The 26,044-nt window shown below is 36.4% G+C and overlaps 1 protein-coding gene across 1 annotated transcript; it reads right to left on the bottom strand.

The window, feature by feature from the left end:
• Nucleotides 1–4,404: 4,404 nt before the first annotated feature.
• Nucleotides 4,405–18,961, bottom strand: LOC130717178 (phospholipase D zeta 1-like). Its single transcript, XM_057567316.1, has 20 exons — nt 18,628–18,961; nt 17,912–18,013; nt 17,669–17,784; nt 16,906–17,047; nt 16,325–16,492; nt 15,116–15,289; nt 14,320–14,562; nt 14,111–14,227; nt 13,863–14,002; nt 13,609–13,758; nt 13,164–13,320; nt 12,433–12,894; nt 11,664–11,774; nt 10,272–10,418; nt 9,992–10,189; nt 9,729–9,830; nt 9,162–9,293; nt 8,690–8,755; nt 5,295–5,356; nt 4,405–5,199 (listed from the first exon to the last, which is right to left on the bottom strand). Exons 1-20 carry the CDS (start codon nt 18,805–18,807, stop codon nt 4,950–4,952), a joined length of 3,219 nt encoding a protein of 1,072 aa, XP_057423299.1. The 5' UTR covers nt 18,808–18,961; the 3' UTR covers nt 4,405–4,949.
• Between the last annotated feature and the right edge of the window lie 7,083 nt (nt 18,962–26,044).

Raw genomic sequence — 26,044 nt, 5'->3', positions numbered from 1 at the left:
AAGTTCTTTTTTTTAGAAAAGGATACATGTGTTATTATCATAATTTATTGGTTTATTATGTAAATAGGTTATTTATTAAAATGAATATTATGAAAATAAGAAAATAATGAAATGAGTTGGAATTCATAAAGACATGTGTTATAATATTATTGGGACACCTCATTAAAGGGTGATTTAACCCAATTTTTAGCAAGGGTTATTTAGACAACCCCTTTTTAAAATCTACACTCCACCCCATTTTTTATAAAGGCAAAATTTAGTGACGAAAACAAATTCGTCACTAAAACAAAATAATTACTAATTAGTTAAAATTTAAATAAATTTAATGCATATACAATATCATACATTAATTTATGAAAATAATTTTACTGAATTAAATTTTAAAAAACCATCCACTCTATCTGTTAAGTCCACGTCTCATCTATCTCCAAATCATATTTCTCACCACAAACGGTCACCACCAAGCCTTTGCTCCCTTTAACACGACAGCCACCGTACTAGAATGTGAAACCCCATGGCACCACCATGCCTCGAAGTTTTGTTGCGACCTGAACCCCAGAACATGAATCGCACATCCCCAAAGCCACTCGTTCAACTACTTCTTGTGAACTTCACCCCTTTAAGTTGTGAGCGAACGCTCTGTCGGTTTCAGATGTTGTTGGATTTTGTTAAAAACGGTGCTCCACCGCATCGTTGGGTTCTAATAACCTCCGATCCACTTCATATTTCTTAATTTTGTTTCTCTATTTTCTTCACCCATTTGTGTTGCGTTTTGGGTCTACAATCCAATTTTGAAAATTGGAGGTATAAAGAGATTATTTTGATTAAAATTGAATTATTACCAAATATGAAAACACAAGCATTGTTTCACTATGTTCGAGATATGGTTTGTAAATCGGTCAGGTGTGCTATTGCAGAATTTGCATTGTGAATTTACGGAGGAAGAACGCGGTTGAGAGAATGAGGAGGACTGTGATGTTTTCAATTTTAAATTTATTGGATTATATTAAAATATTTTTTGAAATTATTGATTAAAAATTTAAATAATAATTAATTATTAATGAAGAATATTTTTCGTCACTAAATTTACCTCTATATAAAATGGGGTGGGGTTTAGATTTTAGATAAAAACGAGGTGGAGTATAATTCTAACAAACCTTGGGGAGGGTGAGTATACTTTACTCTTAAAAAAACACCAATGACCACATTGCAAAAGTGTTTGATTCTAAGATCTTGAATTTCTTTTTTGTAAGGCAAGCATCTTAATCTATGATAGATTGAATTCTAGTTGAATAAATGAAATTTTTATCTTAACTTTTATTTTTTTATTTTTTATTTTTATTTTTTATTTTTTATTTTTTATTTTTTATTTTTTATTTTTTATTTTTTATTTTTTATTTTTTATTTTTTATTTTTTATTTTTTATTTTTTATTTTTTATTTTTTATTTTTTATTTTTTATTTTAAAGTGGTTGCTAACAATCAGGCCACACACCGGTTGGGGGTTGTTACTTGTTAGGATTTAAATAAAGATCTAACTCCTACATAAATATATTTCAATGACCATTATTGCCCATTCCTTGACTTACCAAAATCTAAAAGAGTGGGTATAGCCAAGCATGATATAGTACCATGTATGACTAAGACTTGAGTCTTGACATGTTTTCTATCGGACCCCACTACCTGGGATATCACAGCTAGTCATGGCAACCTTATGGCAGCACACATTTAATTTCATTATCGACATCTTTCTATCCTCCTCGCGGTCAAACGTTGATATGAATGTCGGTGTGTGTGATAGGGATATATATAGTTCTTATGAGACGATTGATTTGTAAGTTTGCGATTCTTATAATTGATTCTGTATGACTAATATGGTTGGTTCATGCATATATGTTTGTTAAAAACTTAAGATTAATGTACAAAAAAGCCGACGTTGGCTCTGTTTGTTTTGGCATTGGAGGCGTAAAATGTGCGTTACATTCTCATTAACGTGGTTCATCACGTGTGCCTTTCACTTGTTTGGTTTTGTATTTATGTAAACGCATCAACGCAAATAAACACCAAAACAGCGTTGAACAAAAAGTGAGAAATCTGAGCGGCAACATCTAGCGCGTGAGACCGGTGGAGAATTAAAGGCAAGCTAGTCAATGATGAATTAGCATCGGTTTTGTATTGGAATTGTGACAGAGTATAATTTGGTCGAAGCTGAAACTCTCAAACCCCAAGCACCTTCTCTTGTCCTCTTTGTGGCAACAAACTCCACCATCACAATGTTTCTTCTCGGTCTTCAAACACAGGTGGCAGCAGCTCTCGGTGTGTCTCATTTGAAGAGATAAATTATTTGATACTTGAATGAAGGGACATGACTCTTGAATAGAGATGTGACTCTTTGTATGATCTCTAAATTCATTTAGGTCCAAGGTCAATTCTAAGGATCATTGTTACAAGGAGAAATCATATCGAAATGTTTTGATCCATCATAAATTGTATAACAACGCGTGTAGGAGGTACTATACATACTCCATGGTCATACCCACCAACGTAAAGACCTTCAAACAATGACCAAAGACTCGTCATCTAATTGTTAAATTAGTTGTTGATCGCATCAGCATGACTAACGCTAAAGTTACTTTGGACAACACTAACCTTCATGGCTATAATGATTAGTGTCACATTATCGTTAAATTAGCATTGACATCAATACAAACACTACTAAGTTTGACAAACACTACTAAGTTTGTGTTGTGCATGTTAACGTAAGCCACCACACATTCTAAGTAGATGCAAAGGTTAGTGCTAGTCATGATACCGACGCTAAGTTGATGCTTAATTAAGTTTTGTGTCGACTTTTGCCTCATTAACGTCGATCGATACTAATAGAACTCATTACCGCCGGTCGACGCTAATAGAACATAGAGTTTTGATTTATTTACACCTCACTTTCTTTTCCATCTCATTTCCATTTTTTTATCTTTCTAAATATATCTGTTCTTTTTCTATTACATCACTTATCTTTCGTTCTTCACTCTTTTCTTCTTTTTCACTAGGTGGATGTGTTTTAAAAAGTGTGAATCAAGATTTTTTTCTCAACTATATTACTATTTCTCTAATTGCAAAAGTATGTGCATCACACCCTAGAGACCGACCGTGACCTTTGGGTCCATAAAAGGACTGGACCATGACCAAGTTTCTCAACTATATTCCTAGTTAGGTAGGCTGCTACCGTCCCGCACAAAAAGTGGTTCTCCTTCATCAATCATGATTCATCGAGACGAGCAGGCGGTGATAGCTAGATTCAATGGATTGGAAATGCATGCGGTGGCACTGCAGCATCCTTTTCTCAATGGTTAGGTGTGGCATGGAATGGTTGGTTGGCTATATATTTCTGTTGAGCATCTTTATGCAACTATGTAATAGTAAGAATCCAAAGATGGATACAACTTTAACTTTTCGGTTTGATGGATGGTTTCTTTTCCATTTCAAACAGTTTCCAATTTGTCCTGTTCTACATTTGGATCTCATGACTCATCATGCCATAGCTACTACAATTTGTCCTCCCCCTTGCTCTCGTTTTCCATGCATTAAAGCCAATAATTCTCACATCATCTTCTCTTCATAGTGTCGGTAACATGAGAATATTAATATGGCTGGTTAGAGCATATAAATAGCAACTTCCATAACCAAACCAATTTGTATATGAAAGGCACGTGCTTTTTTCTTTTGTTGTACTAAACTCTGTTTTGTTTTCTCCACATGAGAGAGATTAGAGAAACATGGAACTATAACTTTGGTACACATTTAATCCCAGTGTTTGTTAGCTCAAAATGATAGGATAACTTATCCTTTTGTCTTATCCTATTGTATCTGCTTAGTTAATTTTTTTTTCAGGATAGAAAACAACCGTATAGGATTATATTTTTTCCCTTCCCTTGAGACCCTTTACCCTTGTTGTCCTCTCCCTTCATCATCAGTTAGCTTCCTCAGCGAACAACACACTGCCACAACAGTCTATGCCAACCTCCGGCTCCCAGATGACATCGCCACCATCGACGTTAAGATGTCTAGACCTGATTTAACTATCCCTACTTTTTTGCTCTTTTACATTTCCACTCATCATCTCTTTCACAATGCTCAGGCAGCTTTTGCTCATGGGTATCTATACCACCCCTCCAAATCACTCCTCCCAGAGTTTTGTATCTCATCCTTATGTAAATGGACATGTAAGCATACCCCTACCTAGATCTCATGGATAACACAAACCTAGGAAATCTTGTAGAGAAAATCCCCGCAGAATCAGAGCACATGATTAAGAAACAAAGCAATGTCTATGTTAAGAACATTTTAAATAAACTTGTTGGACACAACTAAAATCACACAAGTGTCTGGATAAACACATAGGAAATGAAATCAAATTATCAACCTTAACTAGCGGAAATTATTAAAACTTCCAAATAATTATACATGAACGATTCCAATGTCAATCGAAGAAGAAATATATGTACAAATTACATTACAACAAACGAAGCAGTCCTGTACAATGTGAAAGTTTGTATGGCAAAATGGCCATCAATTACGGCCAGGTATTGTCGATATCCGTTGACACTAACGGACATTAGTACTTACATCGAGATTAAAAAAGTGAACAAAATTCTTCTATGGATTGAGATGAAAGTCTGTTCACTATGATATCCAAACACACTATTTCGGAACTGTTATTTACACCAATTTTCACACTTCCCACAGTTACTGCACTTCAAGTTTTTCACACAGCTTGGATTCTGGATAATTACTCCCCTTTCTAAAACTTTTAATAGTCATAATAAACTAATAACTATACAGAGTATCCTCTTGTTTCAGATTTTTTTCCCATGTGTTTAATCGTCACAAGTCCTTTCTCTCCCACCCTATCTTTCGCACTTCCTTTAGATTGTCTATCAGTTTTGTTAACTAATGATATACTTGAGGAGATACATAAAACTCACTCTCGATAACAGCTGGTCTGAGATCTTCATCACGCATGAACTCCAAAGGGAAAGAAACAAGGTGTCCTTTTACATGCTTCAATCTATCTACCGGGTCTATTGCTTTGGTTTCTCCATTTTCACGACAGACTAACTTATCAGGGGCTATTCCCAAGTCTATGGTGGTATGACCAAGTTTTTCCTTCCAGTAAACCATGCTTTGCCGAAGTGCAGCTCTGCGTATTATTATAAAGTATAGTGCATTATAACAAAAGAAAGATTGGAAGTAGGAGTTAAGAGAAGACAAAAGAAAACTGGGAAAAATCCACACCTCGAGTGTATCAAGTCATTGGGAATGCAAGCGAAGACCTCATGGTATATCCTAGTATTTTCCTGTCACACTTACAGCCGTTCATACACCATAGATGTACAAAGAAAAACAGCGTGTATTCACAAAAAAAGTCCTACTATGTTACTTGCATGTCAGGTAGAGTGCACTTGCACCATCCAGTTCACGTTTCCATTCTTCAAAGTTTAGTAATTTTTTAATATGTTTGGAAAGTCATTCGTCCAAATTTCTGTATATGGTTTGTGGTTGAAAAGTGGGTTTGGTAGAACAAACTCTATTTTTTGTTAAGTGGATAAAATCCCAAGATGAATCACTTTAACCTCAAACCACGTTTAACCAAACAAAATTTACAAAAAAAAAGTTCATTCAAAACCACTTTTAACAAATGCTCACCGCAGTTGTCAAGAAAATTGTTGAGCTAAGTTATTAAAACAATAGGGAAGGGAAGATATGACTTCTGATAGTGAACGTGCTGAACAGCTATGACTTTGTTAAACAATGCTCTATAAGTACTGTTGAATATCTGTTAAGATTTAGTTTATTATGAGTCTTATCTCATGGAGATATAGTTAAGATTTGTTTATCTATTTTAGATTAGTATCTATTTAAATAGAGATGATATCTATTTAAATAGAGATAGGTTTAGATAGATTTAGTTTGTTTTAATCTCTTTGTTAGTCTATATATATTGTAGTCTAGTCAAGTATTATGAAAAAAATACACATAAATATTTTTCATCAAATTCAAGTTGGTATCAGAGCAAATTCGATCCTACCGCTGTGAGGGGCTCCTCCCCCGTGAGCCCCCTCATGGTGACTTTCCAAATCTCTTGGATTTATTTTTCGTACTTTGCTTCCGCTTGTTAGTTCTAGCCGTTTTCTTACGGCCTCGTTTCTTTCTAATTATGGTCCCCTTTGTCTTGGAACCCTAGTAATGTTCAACCACTATCAAATCAACGTCCTTCCACGTGCTGCCTTCCCAGCCGTCGTTCGTGACGCTGCTTCCACAGAAAGGTTCGCCATGTTCTCTTGGTTCTTGCGTTCTTGTCAGCCACAGTCACGGTGATTTGGTCTGTTTCACCGCCGTTTTCGATTTTGCCTAGATTCAGAGTATTGTTAGATGTTTTTGGAGCCCCTTGCTCTTTATTGTGTGATTTCAGGTTATCTCTTTTGTTACTTCTTCAAATAAAATTGAAGAAAAAGTTGGAGAAGGAAAATATTCTAGTTATTCCCTTGATGAAGTTGCCGCAATGATATGCAGCACCATGTATGGAGTTAAGGTTACTAACGTTTTTTCAAGATCTAGAAGAATCAAATTTCCTCCGGCCCTACATGAGTAAAGCCATTGAAGATATATTTAAAGCATGTGTGGCTTTGGAATTGAAAGAAGCTGCGTCTCAGATTTCTGTTTCTGCACTCTGATTACTGCAATCAGAGATTATATGGATTTATGTTCTTGGAGCCTCTTGCTCTTGTACGTTTGTTCGTCTTGCTTGGTGGTATTTTTCTGCTCTTATTTGAGCCTCTGGTTGTTGTCCTTGTTTGTTGGGTTGGAATGTGTGATTTCAGATGCTGAATTTTCGGTGTGGAAACCACAAAAAGATCCTTACATCTGTGGTGATTTCTCAAAATCAGTTTTTCATAATTCATGTGAAGTATTCACACAGAGTAAGCGGTGAAGGGCGATTTCAAGTCTCTACAATTTCTGATTACCTCATTGCATTGTGTGCTCCGTTTGTGTGTGAATTTCTCTCTCTGGCAGCAGCGATTTCTCGAGTTAATTATATTTGTTACAAGCTATGCATATGATATATATGCTCTAGCTTGAGGGGAAGTGTTGTGTGAATTTCTCTCTCCGGCAGCAGCGGCTTCTCGAGTTAATACTATTTGTTACAAGCTATGCATATGATATATATGATCTAGCTTGAGGGGAAGTGTTAGATATTGTTAAATATCTTAGAGACTACAGTCAGCCACCGCCGCCGGATTCCAAGCCACGCGCCTCCCATCTCTCTGCGTGTGAAGTCCACGCGCCGCTATCTCCGCTGCTTTGTTTTCGCTGGTCCTCTTTGTGTATCAGCCAGGTTGCGCCGCTCTCTCCGCTGCTTTGTTCTCACTGGTGCCGCTATCTTCGCTGCTTTGTTTTCGCTGGTCCTCTTTGTGTATCAGCCAGGTTTGGTTTTAAGGATCCTCTGTTTTAACGTGTGTTGTGCCATCTCTCATTGTTGGCCAAGTTTGGTTTGGTTTAGAGTTTTAACTCTGTTTTGACGCTCAGGTTCCACATTGGTTTTTGAGACTTGAGTTGTTGTTTGCGTCTCATTGCTCGAGATGCTCTTATTATATTGATCTTGGCTGACTTTATGCAATTTGGTTTTGAAGGTGGCAGTGTCACCTTCGTTTGTTTTGTCTCGATTGTTTGGTTTTCTGGTTTTAGGGCTTCAGCTGCGAGTTGCGCTGACCCACTCTCTAGTTGAGAGTTATTGGTTTTGGTTTTAGGGCTTCAGCTGCGAGTTGCGCTGGCCCACTCTCTAATGTTTGAGAGTTGTCTGTGTCAAAGTTGACACCATTGTTTGTCTTAGAAGCCATCAATCGATCGACCTCAAGTATGTTTTATTTCTGTGTGGTTGTTGTTGGTGAGTTGTTGCTTCAGCCTTGTTTTGTTTCGGGCGTATTGTTGCTGGTTTTTCGCCCTTGTTTGCTGGCTCAGCTACCCTACGACACTCCAGAAGAATTGGTTTTTGTCTTGCATCAATTTCAGCCAGATCAAGTATGAGAAGTTGTCTTTTGCCTGCCCATGGATTTAGCAGAAGTTCGAAAGGTTATTCAATTTCAAGTATAAGAAGTTGTCTTTTGCCGCCATGGATTTACTAGAAGTTCGAAAGGTTATTCAATTTCAAGTATAAGAAGTTGTCTTTTGCCGCCATGGATTTACTAGAAGTTTGAAAGGTTATTCAATTCAGAGATTCGCCAAGACTGTCATTATTAAGGGATATCTATTAAGATAATTTTCTTCTTGGGTTAGATTTTGTTACAAGCTTAAAGCTAAGTAAGTTTTAGCTTGAGGGGGAGTGTTGAATATCTGTTAAGATTTAGTTTATTATGAGTCTTATCTCATGGAGATATAGTTAAGATTTGTTTATCTATTTTAGATTAGTATCTATTTAAATAGAGATGATATCTATTTAAATAGAGATAGGTTTAGATAGATTTAGTTTGTTTTAATCTCTTTGTTAGTCTATATATATTGTAGTCTAGTCAAGTATTATGAAAAAAATACACATAAATATTTTTCATCAAATTCAAGTAGTACCATGAATCACCAAAGATGAAATGCACAAATCCGCAAGACACAATGTTCTAGACATGGCGAAATCTAACCTTTGCAGTTGCTGACCACAAGTCCTTGTAGGTTGAATCTGCCACTGGATCACTGATTTTACTGATCTGTAAGAGAAAGAGAATATTGTGAGGAGCTAAAACAGATGAACATATCCATGGTGATTACAGACAAGCAGGAAAATATAGTTATAGTTTCAGCATAATTACTCATGGTTGAGCTAACTAGAGAAGTAATTAGGAAAACATAAGCTTTACAAAGACAAATAAAGTGGAGCAATTTTCCAATTCCTGGTTCTAATTGGTCAACTGCAAATAGCTGACTCAATAATGGAACTGTATGAGAGGTTGGATTGTAGTTCATGCACAGAGCGCAGTTGCACTTGCTCATCAAACCAATCATGAAAAGCAAGGTGTCTTATTTTTAGTTGTTCATTCTTCCCATTAATAAAAAAAATCAACTTGCTGCAATGACGTAGCATACAAAAACCCAAATTTGATCATTTTGACTCACATCTCCAGAAGAAAGACCAAGATGCTCAGACCATAGCGAGCAGCGGAGGCTATGGGAAAATTTTCCAGCCTTCCAAGGCTTTCCGTTCATCAATGATCCAACATATTCTTTGTCTTCTATAAGCACTCCGATCTGGTTGATAGCAAGAAAAAAATTGAAGTTCTTACCCAAAAAGTAAATGGCTAATCCTCCAGACAAAAAAAGAACATTGTCATCAACATGCAGTAAATGGATGATAATATTAGGGAAAACATAAACAATGGTGTTATTCAATCCCTGATCATAACTGAAATTCAATTCCGTAATAATGTACTTCTATAGGCACGCAAGCCACTACTACCACAAACTTAAGGGGACAAATAAGCTGAATACCCTGACTAGATCAATTTTTGTATGATAATAGGATACCGTAAATTTAAAAATATGTGATGAATTTCTAAAACAACAAAAATCCCAGATAAAAAAATTACTAGATACACTGCAACAATCAGATTAAAATTATATCATAATTCCAAAAGCTCTTAGAAATAGCAGATAATAGTTACACAGAGCAGATATCAAGTGTACCTCAGAGTCTCTTAATCCAAGCAAACTCCGGTCATTTATATTAGATGATCCAATAAAAGCTACACGATCATCAATTATCATCAATTTGCTGTGCACATATACCTATAAAAGTATGGGAATATACATCAAACCAAGGAAAACCTCTGTGCTGTTAAAGTCACTATAAAAACTAAACAGTGCACATTAGATCTAGGAGATCCAAACTCTTATTTGTATAACTATTTCAGGATCTCTTAATAGCATTATAAAATATGATAAAATACCTGACTTGTAGCCATAGGACCATCCGCATAAAGTCGACCATGGGTTCTTAGTCCATAGAAAGAAATATAATCATGTGCTTTAGGACCAAGTATAGCTTCAAGATTGTGCAATATGGAGTGCTTTCCTCTAGAAATTGTTCTATATTGCCAATGTGTTAAGGCCCTCACAGTTGCGGCACCACCATCATCTAGACCGCCCTGTTATCATTCATAACCGTAAAAGATTTATGTATATGGAAAATAGGACTGACATTATAAAAAGAAGGTGAGTAACATTTACCTGGAATCCAGGCAAGAGGGGCATCACAACTATAACTCTAAATTCTTTTTCCTCTTTGTGGGCTTGCAAAATACGCCTATATAGTGCTTCCAAAATACGATTTTGTATTGTGTCATCCTTTGCTAGACCTGATATGAAAAATTGATTCTGAATGGAAAACAAAATGAAACAGACAAAGAAGAAATGAGTTTATTATTTAATCAAATATGAAATCTACCAAAACTTTACTATAATTCTTTACATACATGTGTCATTTAAGCAAATCACAATACTAACATCCTCAAAGTGCACACTGCACAAAGAGGTAAAGTACCAGTGGGAATCATGGTCACCCACTAAAAAAATTAAGAACTATGGTCTTTTATCGCGTTCTTGTATTTTGTAAAACCCTATTTTTAATCAATGGTTATTAAATTTAATACTGTTCTTCTAGCCTCTAAAGTGATTCACTTTGGAACATCTTCATCCTTGTACTAACATTTTCTTGTCAGAACTTCAAACTAACCTTTCGGTGTCACATGTAACTGGTATTGAAGTTAAAATGTTTCATGCCGTCCTTTCATATATGCAATTTTTTTTCTTCTCCACACGTATCCCCACCCACCCCCGAAAAAAAAACAATGATCATAAAACAATCCCCAAGTGCAAGGCTTGGAGATGATGATTTTACAGCATGAACTTGTCTATCTAGCATTAAAAAACCAATACAGAGATTGAAAATTTGATATCTGACTAACTTTCATGTATATGTGTTCATTACATAATAACACTAAAGGCTATTATCCGATACTCACAGGAAAAAGGATTTCCAAAATAGCAGTGCGATGCGATCATATAAGAATTCCTATTTGTTAAGTGCAAGAAAAGAAAAATAATTGTTAGAAGTCCCACATTGGCTAGAGATAGAGCATAGATAGCCTTTATAAGGGTTGTGCAAACCTCAACCCTTGAGCTAGCTTTTGGGTTGAGTTAGGCCTACCTACTTCTAATATGGTATCAGAGCCTATCCTAGATCCATTTGTTGTTTGTTGTGGAGACTTCCCATATTTGGGGCACCCGTTGTTGTTGTTGTTCCCACGTTCCAGGTTGTTCAGTCCTGGACGTGAGGGGGTGTGTTAGAAGTCTCACATTGGCTAGAGATAGAGCATAGATAGCCTTTATAAGGGTTGTGCAAACCTCAACCCTTGAGCTAGCTTTTGGGTTGAGTTTGGCCTACCTACTTCTAATAATAATATTTACAATGTTTCGTCAAGCATCAGATAATGCAGAGTCAGAAATCAAGTTGGACATTTATCTCTTGAGATCACTATAAAAATATATGTTTCATCTTGTTACAAGTTATCAAGATTGAGGCACGATCAAGGGAAGCCCAGTTCCCTGTAACTAATTTACCTCAATGTAGATAAAATGTTTTGCTTTATCAATGAGAGAACAATATGCGGTGTGAATACTTTCTTCAGTCTGACTTGTTCCAGCAGACCACTGGCTGACACTTCTGATCACCTGTGGATTTCACATCCATCCAAGACGCAGATGAATAGTTATGTAAAATTATATTGAGATAAATTTGGACTGCTCCAAAAGTAAGAGACAAGATGATGTGTTAGATTCTGTGCATGAACATGGCTAACAGATTTAGGTAATTTATCAGGGTTATTGAGGATAAGGCACGCTGTAATTATAACTATTTTTTGGGTACATGTAAATATAACCATATTGCAAAAATATAAAAATAAAAGTAAAGTGATTCTTTCCAAAATTGTCCTACATCCTTTTTAAAGCATTTGTTTCTGATAAAATCTGTAGACTTGAAAGTTTTGATATAAGTTAATTGTTTTTTTCTCAATTTGCTTATGATGGCATATCATCCACACACACAAAAAAATTACTTTGCACACCATTATAACCTTTTCTCCCTAAGTTTCATAGACACATTGAATGAAGCTCTTTACATTACTAACCTGGGTTTTAGAATACAATGTAAACTTAGTATGCATCATGTGATACTTATCATCTTTAATGTTGATATTTTCTACCCATACAAGATTCATATTTTACCAGAGTCCTAGTAGACTGTGTTAAGCAAGAGAAACTAATTCATTCAAAAACAAATTTGAAAATTTTCACATTAAACATACAAGACCCAGAAGGCATGTCTAACCTGACAGTGACAAGTAGTACGGGGACCAACTTCTCCATATTCCAAAGTAGAAGCATCATTGGTACCTTCAGGTGTATCCCACCAATCATCTAGAGTATCAACTAGAGATTGTGCCCCCAAGTTTAAAGTAACAACTTCATCTTGAAACCCTTTCTTCTGGTTATCTGGAACTAAAGATTCATGCTCCACATTTTGGGATGATAATGGAGAATGTTCACTGAAATTTGTTTGGTCTCCACTTGAAGTAACTAATCCGTCCGCTTCTTGAGGTAAAAGGAGGGGTATATCTTGTGTTGGAGACTCTGAAGAAAATGAATCCTGCCTTTCAATTTCTTTCCTGTTATCTTCATCTTCCTTTCCATCAATGTCTATTTCTTTGCTTCTTCCCATGTAATGTGGTAAGACCATGTGATGGTGAGGCATAAGTAGTGGAATTTCATGTTCATTTGGAGCCTTAGTTCTCTGTGATATGCTTCACCAAGTAAGAGGGGATGATGAAAAAAGCATGTAAGATAAAAAATATCATTTCGTTTATGATAAGTGATAGCAACACCACACTTAATAATACACTCTTTTAGACACACTTTCTTCTTAGTTGAAATTCCCGCGGGTTCCACCAAATTGGAGTGAGACCCAAATAATTTAGTGCGTCCCACATGAATTTCAACCAATAAAAAATAGTGTGATGGAAGTTAGAGAGTATGTTGCTAACACTTCTCTTTAGTATATACCTTAGCATGGTTCCACCGTTGAATAAAGTGCCGAGCAATGTCACGACATGGAGGTCCCCAAATAGCACAATGGACATCATGCCATGGCATGCGAGGATATTTCTGGCGATCCAATTCATCTGTCATGGTGTCTTCCCATGAATTTGGTTCAGATTCTCTATCGATTAACAAAAATTCCAGAAATCATATATATAGACTAAATCATAAAAAAGACCAAGTGGCTAACCAAATCTTGGACTCCATCACTGATCAACAACAGTGATGGTATGGCTAAATGTATTACAATATAAGACATGCTGAATGCATGACAAACACAATGGACCATAAAATGTTAAGGAGCATACACCTCTCTCTTTCTCTCCCTCTCTTTTTGTAAAGTATACAGTGGACTGTTTTGCAAAATGTTCCTTTATATTTAATTATCAAAGTAGGAAAAAAGGAATACCTTGGATTGTAATAGTCCTTTCCAGGCCATATTACAGAGGGGCAATCACCTACTTTATGCTCAGGTGTGTCATATCGTCCAAAGCATAAATCTAACCCTCCAATATAGCAAATTTTGTAATCAATTATTACAAGTTTTTCATGATGCGACCTGTAAAAAACAAAGGCAGCTTCCATCATATAAGTTTGCATAAGGTCCACCAGAGCCTTTACTACAGTTAATGCTCACTTGATTTTTTGATAAATAGTTCATACCATAAATACACACGAGAAGCGAAATGGTCAGGATATCGCAATACCCTCACATTCTCATGAATTTTGAGCAGTCTTCTCATACTGTACGAGCTGTTGATTTTCAAGGCTAAAGAAACCTCCTTGTAGAGCAGCACATAAATCTGTATTTTCATTTAATGATATAAGCATAATGGTCTTCAACGTGATTTAATCTAATAAAGCATAAAACTTAAAAGCTTCTGACTTAGCAATGTGAATAGTATTTGTACCTGAACCCCTTGCTTAGCTTTTTCTTCTAGTAATGAGTCTAACCTAAAGGTAGAAAAACTATCAAAAGGCCGTCGCAGATATAGCTCTGGACATAGCCACCATCCTGTAATGAAGATCTGCAACAAGTTTCCATTGTCTAATCATTAAAATATTGGACGAGGACAAAAAGAACAACTTAAATTTACTCTTTGTTAATGGAACACAGTACCTCTGACTTTGCATCTTGAATTGAAGAAGCAATTGCTTCAAACGCTGCCTGTCCATCTACATACCACTGGGCTTGGCTTCCATCTTCAGCCAAACCTCTTACAGGAGAAAATGAACCAAAGCGATGAGGATAACACCAACCCTCCAGAGGTCTTAGACCAGCTTCATTTATTGCAGTAACCCAAGCTTTAACTTTATCACTGCTTGTTGTTCTCAAACATATGCTCTTATTTCCACTAGTAACCTATCAACAATTTCCAACCATTAATAATTTGCTCTTCTCTGAAACCAATAGACAATAAATTGTGCTATATTAGTTTGATGACTATGGATTTTAATGGTTAATGAGAAACTAAAAAAGAAAGCTGGGAACATTGTACATCTCAAGAAGGTAAATCTTTGATCGTTTTGACCATTATCATATTAGTTAAAGAAGAATAATAATTGATTTTTTTAATGAACTTGGAGGTTATCATCTCAAACATACCATAAATACATGGATTTTATTGTCTATACTCTAGACATTGAAGGGTTACTATTTATGTTGAACCTAAAATATTCACTTCAGATTTCTATCCAACAAAAAATCAGAACTAAATCCAGGTGATAAATAAATGAGATAACAGGAAATCTTAAAGAGTTAGTTACACATCATGATTTTTATATTTTGTAACATCAGGTCAATCTAGTTGCTTTGACTGACTGCGACAAATATACACAGTTCATACTTCATACAGGATTTAACCATTCTTAATTTTGAAGTGCAAGAAGGCTCACTAAGAGACAAATCTGATCACCTCAAATGTGTAACGCAGAGGATTGTGTTCCTTTTTAGTTTCAGCTAAATATATTTTGGTCCCTCCATTTCCAGTTGAGGATGGGAGGACATCAAACATGATTATATCCAGTAGTTTGTTGTTGAAGGGGTCATCCAGCAAGGCCAAAAACCCAGGTTTCAATACAGCCCATACCTGTGAGCAGATTAAAACTAAGATTACATGAAATAAAGAAATACCAGTTCAGGAGATTATATATACCTACAAAGTGGAAATGCTATAGAGGTGTTATATGTTTTACATTTGTTTCCTGATATTACTTTTAACATTTTATTGAATCATTTAAAAATTACTAAGAGAAATAATGTAAAACCATTCACGTGTCTTCACCTATAGTTCAAGCATTTATAATAGTTGGTAGATGACAAGTACTATCTTTATAATTAAACTTGATTGGTCACAACTAATTCCATGCAAACTGACAGAGTATCTCATATATTGGTCAAAACATTTATAAAACTGTTTGTTCAGCTCCATAGAGCAATATTGCTTGAAATAACACAAAGTTGACATTTATAGCCTATAAAATCCAGGAAATTACTATAAAATGTGAACCCAAGATATGACCAAGTAAAATTAATTCTTCTATTGATCACGTCCCTTCTTTCCATATTACATAACAGTTTATGGTTCCACTATGGAAAAATGATATGCATACTATTTCTGAGTTCCTATGCCTGGAAGGGAGAGTGCATATCATTGGGATAATGGCAGGTTTTACCAAGAGAATCCTAGAGATATGCCAACTAAGTATTCTTTTAGAACTAATAGTATCTACCATTGTATGCCTGGCATTGGAGTATTCAGCCTTGAAACATAGTTACGTGGAAGATGGGACTGCAAATGTTCGTACTGAAGTTAGGGATTAACTTTATGTCACAGGAAAATGATGACTTATATTCCACCCAGACAAGTGAAAAAAAGATGAGTACTTCAAACTTCAAAGATAGAGTTCGCAAAATTCTATATCTAGGGATCATTGAGAAAGTATTGGGCATGTTAAAATTTTGAAGTTCATGTTAAAAGGAAGCACTGAATCCAAGGGCCCATGTGGTTAGATGATTTGAGCTCACAACTACGCCTGTTTTAACTTTAAAAATTAAAATAATGTGAAGCTAAACAAACTAAGCTACCTATTGTTACCACAGAAAAAAAAAATTCAGAACAAACCTTCTTCCAGTTGTTATCACAACAACGAAACCAATTACATGGAAAGCATGATACATCTGAATCCTGCGAAATATTTGACAAATGATTCACCATTACATATCCCTCTCTCAGTTTTGGACCATACTCCTGTAAAAAGGATAGCTTGGAGACCTCCAAAAACTTGCAGACCTATAATCCATAGCCATACATGAGGATAAGTTATATTAACTTCGGAGAAGTTTTATTACAAGCATGATAATGGAGAATCATATACATACATATTTGTATCTTAAAAAGTAATAGTATAAAGCACCTTAGTTGCATATAGTAGTAATATATGATGCATAAGTTCTAAGGATTCTTTAAATGTAGGGAAAGGTATTTAGATAGACAAATGGATTCAACATCATAATTTTGAATGCAAACAGTTTTATCAGGGAAACCAGTTCACAATTTTGGTTTCACTTATTAGATATCATACAGAACCTAATGCGATTCATAACCCAATTTTTTTTATAACATCCTCTACACTGATTTGAAGGTCTGCTAACCATTATCTAAACAAATCCATCAATTGTCAACTGTAACCCTTCATTCCTTACCTCTTGAGAATTCACAATATCCATGTTTCCCAAAAACAGATCCAAATAACTCTGCATTGCTACTTTGGCTTTCTCAGCAATTGACTGCTGACCTCCTAATGATGGACGAATTATTGACAGAGCAGCAACAGATGGGACATATCTGTATAAAAAACAAATTATTACGTTTCTTTAAGCCTGTTCAGCAATAAGAGTATAAGACCTAAAATATTACTAAATATAAAAGGGCCTTTATTCTGTATAACTTACTGCTTGAAATATAATTAAGTGCATCTTTTATTAAAATAAAGAATATAAACTATGTACTCTCGAAATACTTAAGCTTAGGAAAGGGTAGTAGTATTCAACTCAATGAAGACATGGAACATGAAAAATCCTGATTTTTAAACACCCCAATAGTATTGAGACCTCACATATACCCCTATTTTCTCTCTATTTCTATCTTCCCATCACATTGCATCTATCACTTCTCTTTCTTTCTCTCTCGTACTATGTTGGGTGTAGATACCCGATTTGGCATCTCCAAAACATTTTCCAATTCTGAATTCAATTCCTTTGGCCCTTGGTTCATGACCTTTTCAAGAATCAACTATCCCATTCCCTGTGCCCAAATTAATCATGGAAGCTTTGGGCCAACAACTAAGAAGTCCCTCACATGTATATCATGAATTTCCTGATCTAAGCACTGCACATTTTAAGCGGGTTGAAAGTTTAAAAATGCATCAGATAAAAAAATTCTATTTTACTGTGACAAAAAAAATACCTGCTGTTAACACTGTCTTTATGATGTAAAGGTACAGCTCCATCATCAGGTTCCTCATCATCTTGCACCATCACAGTTTGATCAACTATTCCTATGCTTTGAAGCCATTCTTTTACCTTTAGGAAACAGTTATAAACAAGAAGTTAGACTGAATCATATAAAGCATAACAAAGGAAACTAAAACTATCGGAAACTCGTATGTTCACTTTATAACAACAGAGCAACATGAAAAGAGATTTAAACCTGCCCTTGCTTGCCATGAAGATCTTCAATCAAGGCACGTTTCCGCAAAGCGAACTGCAGATAAAGAACTTGTGATGCTTTCTTCCGTAGCCGCCACTTGAACTGTTAAATACAAATGTAATCATTACCAAGACATTAGTTGGATAGGAACTGCGCCGCCTGGCATCATAATTCACATCATCAAAGGCTTAAAGTCTAGCCAAAAGGACACAACTAATGAAGTGGTCTAACCAATTCACATTCAGAAGAGTCATGAAATATTGTAAAAAGGACCCTGAACCAGTAATGTGTAAACAAATTGAAAGCTATAAAATGATATTAATAAATCCACATCCTTTCTTTGATGGCAACCTCAATTAGTATTAGCATTTAACACTAAAATAATATCTAAAGGCATTGTGTAACATACTTGAATAGGCAAAATAATCAATAATTAACAATTTGCAAACATAATCTTCTTCAATCTTCTGTTTATCCACATAAATTAAACCACCACCAAAGAACACTTGATAAAAACAAAACCACAGAAGTTCATTCATTTTTCCCACTCCAATTTACCAAATAGCATTTAGCTAGCTAATTTAATTAAAAAATAAAATTAAAAAATACCCTCCAAGACTCTAACATTTTCTTCACTTTTACTCGATGAACCCAACAATAACCAGGTAAATTTGATTCACAAAGATAAGAAAAATGGAAACAATTGCTGTGTTTACCTGTTTGTACTGCAATTCAATGGTATAAGAAAGGAGAATTGGGCTAATTTCTCCAGTCTCTGGTCGAGAAACTGACACGATGGTGGCTTTGGGCAACTCGTCGAAAATCCGCCACAGTTCGCCGCATTGGCGGGACGCCGCCACCGCATCCGGCGGTTGAATTAGCGGCTCAGTCGACATCGGAATATACAGTAATCAGTGATCAATGTCGACGGAGAAACGTGTACGGAATGGTGGAGGAGGATCAGAAGAACTCGCTCTGGTACGCGAGTTTTCAGTACACGTTACTTGCTTTTAAGAAAATGAAAATAACGACGAGAGGAGTTTGCGGCTTTTATAGTTTTGGCACTGTGTGTCAAGTTCTTCAGTTTTCTTCTACGCATGGACTCAGCATGATAGTATTTTTTATTTTTTTATAAAAAAACTTCGGTAACTTCAGGGTATGTTTGGATTGATGGAACATAATGGAACGGAGCGGAATGAAACGGAGTAAATTTCTTATTCCATTGTTTGGGTATTTTATGATGGAGCGGAGGAAAATTACCACTCTATTGTTTGGGTTATGGACGGAGTGGTACAAGTTATTATTATTATTTTTCCTATATTACCCTTACTATAAAACTATTAACTATTAATTGCTCTATTTCAAAAAAAATATCTTCACTCATCTTTTCTTTTTTCTGAGTAGAAATAGTGACACCCTTATTTTCTTACTTAGAACCATCCCAATTTTACCATTAGGTGTTCATTTCTTATGGTTGTTTATACTCCAATATTAATAAACAAGATTTAGATGAATTAATGTAAAAAAAAATAAAATAGAAGAGCAAGACAGATAATGAGAGCGAACAACTAAATAACAAAAAAAAAGGCCAAAAAACACTTAGCAGGTAAGTAGCAGATAGCAGAACGTGGGAAATGAGTTATTTTCAACGTGGGAGAGTGGGTTAATGAGGGGTATATTAGTATTTTTATAATTTTACAAGACATCAGTTATTTTGCTCCATTCCATTCCTCCCAAATTGGGAGGGAGCAAAAGTGGGGGAAAGTAATGGAACATAATGGAATTGATACCATTGGTTTCCATCTGATTCCATCCTTTTTTTAATTACACAAACAATGGATCTTTCAAACCCCTCTCTCCCTTCCGCTCCACTCCATCCCCTTCCCCCAATCCAAACGAAGCCTCAGCTCCGGCCATCACCCACGAGGCGGTCTCTAGAACCACATATCGTTTATAAATTTACTTACAAATAGTTTAACAACATTGCTCCCACATCGGCAAAAGAAATTGAGCACTCAACTTCTAAGGGAAATGTTATATCCTTACCAATTATCTCGATTGGTAATGATAGAACATTGGACTTTGTAAGGTTGTGTGTTGAATTTCTGCCATTGATGTGAAAGTTTTGTTGTTAGACGATCTGTGAGTACTTCTATAAGCGACCTGCGATCCCAAGACATGCCCTTATTCGTAATTGTGACTGGAGCCGAACTTATCCCAACTTTTTGTAAAAAAAATTACTACAATGAATGGAAATAAATACAAACTTTTAATATGATAAATTTATGTAACTTTTTAATTTGAGTGAATGTTAAATCTATGATATTTATTATGTGCTAAAACTTGGAATAGCTAATAGATATGATTTATCCTCTATTAAATTATCATTATTATAAGTACAAAGGCAATTTTTAGGTTGAGTTTAAAGGCGTAAAAATATGGGAAATTTTTGTGCTGTCGTTTAATATTTATGTAACAAGACACATTATTAAATGATACTGTTACATAAGATGATGTTAATGAACAAAGGTCAAAAATTTGGTAGCCCCAGGTGGATGTAAGGAGCAAGAACAACTGAATTATCCTTAAAATGATACATGTGTTGGTGTTTTTTTGTATCATTGCTGATGAATTGAACCTGCCAAAATCACTCATTTTTATATGATGAAGGGTAATATGGTAAATTACGAGAAGTGAAGAAAGTTATGCACATAAGCCGCAGACCACGAGGCATATCCTTTAGTTTAGAAGAGAATATCCAACTTTAGATACTTGTTACTCAGAATATGCTAAAATGTCATCATATGATTGATATTCCTTAGTCATAACAAATTCAAACTAAACCATTTGGGATCGGCATCTTGGCTCAAGTGGGTGGTGATTGATTCCATATTCCACAATTAGGAGCCATGTCACATGAAAAAGAAATTACAATTGCTGCTAATAATTAATATTGAACACAAGTTGTTGATATGATATGACCCTGTTTGAACATGTTCCAAACTAATTGCTATTACGGCATGCAAACATTCAATACAAAGGTTTGTGCTAACTTATTCTTCAAGTTGAAGACAAATTAAATTAAACGTTTCAAATCCAAATCAGAATGAAACAGAGGAAAGCAAACAATATATGCCAGGGTAAGACAGATGTTGAAAGCATGATTAGCTGGACTGGAGCAGTCATGTAATAGGTCCAAGACTTCATTATATCACTTCACTTTTGGTGTCTTTGATATTTTCAACTAGAGCACCTAACTTGTCGCAAGTAATTGCAATAGGTTTTGTATGATAAAGAAATCAATAATGACACATACATCACTAAAGGAAACTCTAAACATCCTAAAAGAGAAAAAAATAGAGAAATAATGAATGTTATATATGATGAAATATAATTTGAAAATGAGGACAAAAAGAAAATGTGGTACTTATGAAGTATCTTTAATGTTGGTGGTCGGCGTATCATTATTGAAAAGAAACTCACATCCTCAAGGAGTCTCCTTACCTAAAAGTATCAATCTATGTTTCGCCACACGTTACATCCGAAATAAAACAATAAACAATAGGTAAGAGTGGCGAAATTTAACACAATAACCAAATGAATAAAGTTATGTTGATAATCCATTTTCACCTCCACTTTAGGTAAAGAAGAATAAAAAAGAGAGAAATAAGTTATATGATTTGTGATGTGACAATAAATGCAAAGCGATACGAAGAAAAATATGTGAAAATAAGATAGAAGAGAAAGTGAGGTATGTATGTTTCATTACTCATTAAGAATTTGTGAAAATAATCATTTAAATTACTAACACGACTAGATCCTCGATAATTGTGAGTTGACCATCGACAATTAGTAGAATTGTATGGTCCTTTTCAAAAAGTAGAATTGTATGGTGCAATTAATTGAATATACGACTTATTGATACACTATTGATGGATTTGTATCATTAATGTAGATATCCCCCATTTTTTCCACATTTTCTTCTGTTCTCCTCATAAAACAATCTCTTCCTCATTTCCTGCCATTCCCACTATCCGCCACCATAACACGACCACATCCTCCCCCTCTTGTTTGTCATTAGACCGCCATCGAAGCTTCACTATGCCGCCAACAAATATTTCTCCCCATGTCTACCTCCTTCGCCCACCCCAACCGCCACAACCTCCTTCACATTCCATCTTCACTCGCCCTGTTGAAAACTGTAAATGAGAAAACTGATTAACATTGATTTGTAAAAAGCTACAGATTCAAGAGATTACATCAGTATTTATAGAAGAGCACTTAGCTTGTTAATCAAGCTAACAATCCTAACTGATTCTGTTATGACAGCTGTTATGACAGCTCAGCATAACTAACTATGACAGCTAACACTAACTAACCCTATAACTGACTGCATACACAGTCAGCAAGCTAACTAACAGTAGCTTCTCTTACACGTTACATAGTGTACTCTAATAGACCCCCTCAAACTCAAGGTGGTGAGGGAAGGATTTTCTCAGCCACATGGAGTTTGGAACGAAGAAGCTCAAACCGGGTTGGAGAAAGAGCCTTGGTAAAAATATCGGCAAGCTGGTCTTCAGAAGGAATATGGTGAACAAAGAGAGAGCCATTCAGCACCTTTTCCCTGACAAAAAAGATATCAAGCTCCATATGCTTTGTTCTGGTGTGCAGAACAGGGTTGTGTGTTAAAGCAACAGCCCCCATGTTGTCACAGAAAACTCTAGGAGGAGAAAAGGGGACCTTGAGCTCTTGCAACAAAGATTGTATCCAAAGTAACTCAGCAGAAGTATTGGCAAGGCTCCTGTATTCAGCCTCAGTACTGGACCTAGCAACTAAGGTTTGCTTTTTGGAACTCCAAGACACTAAGTTAGGACCAAAAAACACACAAGATCCTGAGGTGGACCTTCTGTCATCAGGGTCAGAACCCCAATCAGCATCACAAAATGCAACAAGAGGAACTGTAGAGGACAAGGAACAAGGCTTGAGGTGAAGACCATGATGAATAGTACCCTTAAGGTACCTTAAAATACGTTTGACAGCCTTCCAATGATCTTCTAAGGGCTGGCTAAGAAACTGGCAAACTTTATTCACAGCAAAACTGATTTCTGGCCTTGTGAGAGTAGCATACTGCAGGGCACCAACAATGGACCTGTACAAGGTTGGATCTGCAAAATAATCAGACCCATACTTGCTCAACTTGGCACCACCAATCATAGGAGTAGAAATACCCTTTGCTTCCCCCATTTCAGCTCTTTCAAGTAAATCATGTATGTACTTGGTTTGAGTCAAAAGCAAGGACCTATCTTTCAAGTGATGAACCTGAACCCCAAGAAAATAATCAAGCTGACCCAGTTGCTTCAGAGAAAATTCAGAGTCAAGATTCTGCACTACTTGCTGTACCAAAGGTAGAGAGTTGCCAGTAATGATGATATCATCCACATAAACAAGAATGTAGATGACTGAACCTTTTATGTAAAAAGTAAACAAGGATGGATCACACTTGCTAGGTGTGAACCCATACTTAACTAATGCTGACTTTAACCTCTCAAACCATGCTCTAGGGGCCTGTTTTAGGCCATAGAGAGCTTTGTGTAGCTTGCACACAAGTGTAGTATCTGAATTCTGAAAACCAGTAGGTTGAGTCATATAAACCTCCTCTTGGAGAGCTCCATTAAGAAAGGCATTATTCACATCTAATTGATGAATATGCCACTGCTTGGTGATGGCCAAAGTGAGAATAAGTCTGATTGTAATAGGTTTGACCACTGGTGAAAATGTTTCTGAATAGTCAAAGCCTTTAACTTGATGATATCCTTTGGCAACAAGCCTAGCTTTATACCTATTAATGGTTCCATCTGCATTCTCTTTAATTCTAAATACCCATTTGCATCCAATAGGCTTCCTATCCTTAGGAAAAGGGACCAAAGTCCAGGTACCATTAGCCATCAAAGCATCATATTCTGCCTGCATTGCAGTTTGCCATTTGGGATCCTTAAGAGCCTGTTTGGTAGTTGTTGGTTCTGCCTGAGTAAGAAGCAAGGTGGGGAACAATCTAGGCATGACAATGCCAGACTTGGCCCTTGTCTGCATAGGGTGAACATTCCCAACTGGTTGAGGAACAGAACCAGCAGAAGAAGATGTAGATGACTGATGTCCTTGGGCTGCTGAACCAGAAGAAGCTGAGGGCAAGGGAGAATGCATGGGCTGCTGCTGGACAGAAGAAACACTGTCTTCATTGTGCTCAGGAGAAGGTTCAGAAATAGCAGCAGCAGTATTAGGTTGCTGAATGTGTGCAGCAGCAGGTATGAGAGGAATAACAGAAGACAATCCTTGTCCAGAAGTTGCACTCTCATTAGGATTAAACAGTGCATGATAGGGGTATGTAAACTCATCAAAAATGACATCCTTGGAGATGTATATCTTGCCTTCATTGTCCATGCACTTGTAACCCTGATGTGTAGAAGAGTATCCAATAAACACACAAAGCTTGGATCTCAAAGACAACTTGGAGTGAGTATAAGGTCTGAGATGTGGATAACAAGCACAGCCAAAGACCTTGAGAAGCTTATAATCAGGTTGCACCTTGAAGAGCTTAAAGTAAGGACTAACATTGCCCAAAACGGAGGTAGGCAATCTGTTGATGAGAAACACAGCTGCAAGGAAAGCATGATCCCAAAACTGATATGGCAATTGAGCATGGGCCAACAATGAGAGACCTGTTTCAATTATATGGCGATGCTTGCGCTCTACACTACCATTTTGATGATGTGTGTAGGGACAAGTAAGCCTATGAACAATCCCTAACTTAGTGAAATAGGGTGTTAAAGGCTTAAACTCTGTTCCATTATCAGTTTGAACTGATTTAAGTTTTAAACTGAATTTTAACTCAACCATGGCTTGAAACTGAAGGAAAACAGAACATGTATCTGACTTCTTCTTAATGGGAAAAATCCAAGTAAAGCGAGAATAGGCATCAACACAAGTAAGAAAGTATGAAAATCCACAAGAGGACTCAATGGAAGCTGGTCCCCATAAATCAGCAAACACAAGTTCCAAAGGAGAATTATAAACAGTACTAGAAGAATGAGAAGGTAGTTTATGTGATTTAGAGAGACAACAAGCTGAACAAACTGTAAATTTTGCTTTATTAGGTACTGGAATATTACAACTATTGAGAGCTGAATGCAAAGCCTCATGATGAGGATGTCCTAGTCTTGAGTGCCATAAACCATAAGAGGTTGGGCATACAATAGGAGAACTAGGAATTGAAGACTCAGTACTAGGCCTAGAAACATCAGAACTAGGTAAAACAGCAGATAAAGCAGAAACTGGAGCAGAAACAGCAACTGGAGACAAAGGAGCAGAAACTGGAACTGAGGACTCCTTAGAGAGTGAAGGAGTGTGCATGCCTTCAAAGGTGTACAGACCATCTGGACCAACAGTACCTTGAAGGAGAATCCTAGAGGTGGCCAGTAAGGGAAACACTGTCTGAAATCACTGAAGCATCATTGGTAACATGATGTGTAGCACCAGAATCAGGAAACCAGGTGCTTAAGTTTGCTGAAGCAGAGGAAGAACCCACAGTTGAGGGTGGTCCAGTGAGCATAGCTTGTGGAGGTCTTGCTACTGAGTTTCCAGGCCTTGGACCACTACCTGAAAATTGAGAGTAAGGTGCATTGTTCCATTGTGAACCAGCAAAGGGATGAAAACCAAACTGCTGTGAAGAGTGCCCCATGCCAAGTCCAGGACCAGAGAAAAAACCAGGAAAGGATGCACCATTGCTAAATTGCTGGCCAAACTGTGTAGGACTTCCAAACTGTGAAGGACCACAGTAAGGAGAAAAACCAAACTGAGGCATCATAGGGAATTTAGGAAAATTCATGCCAAAACCAGAGTTCATGCCAAACATGCCAGGAGACGAGGAAGAAGAAGATCCACGATGGTAGCATATACTGGCATCATGACCATATTTAGAGCAAATCTGACATTGTACCTTGCCTCTTCCGCGACCACCGCCACGTCCATCGTAGCCGCCACGAGAAGAGTTACAACCACCGCCACGTCCATCGTAACCGCCACGACCACGCGAGTCAGTGTAGCCACCGCGATCGCCACCACGATCATCATAGGAAC

This window comes from Lotus japonicus, chromosome 5, assembly GCF_012489685.1.
Source record: "Lotus japonicus ecotype B-129 chromosome 5, LjGifu_v1.2".
Taxonomy (NCBI): domain Eukaryota; kingdom Viridiplantae; phylum Streptophyta; class Magnoliopsida; order Fabales; family Fabaceae; genus Lotus; species Lotus japonicus.
This window is presented reverse-complemented; position numbering and strand designations above follow the sequence as displayed.

What these genes read in the sequence shown, in the direction of transcription:
- LOC130717178 (XM_057567316.1), bottom strand. Translation starts at nt 18,807, where the DNA reads ATGTCGACTGAGCCGCTAATTCAACCGCCGGATGCGGTGGCGGCGTCC. An exon ending in GCTTCTCGTGTGTATTTATG is followed by an intron (nt 13,759 to 13,862) that starts GTATGAACTATT and finishes TGTTTTTTACAG; the next exon opens with GTCGCATCATGAAAAACTTG. An exon ending in AAGGACTATTACAATCCAAG is followed by an intron (nt 13,321 to 13,608) that starts GTATTCCTTTTT and finishes GTTAATCGATAG; the next exon opens with AGAATCTGAACCAAATTCAT.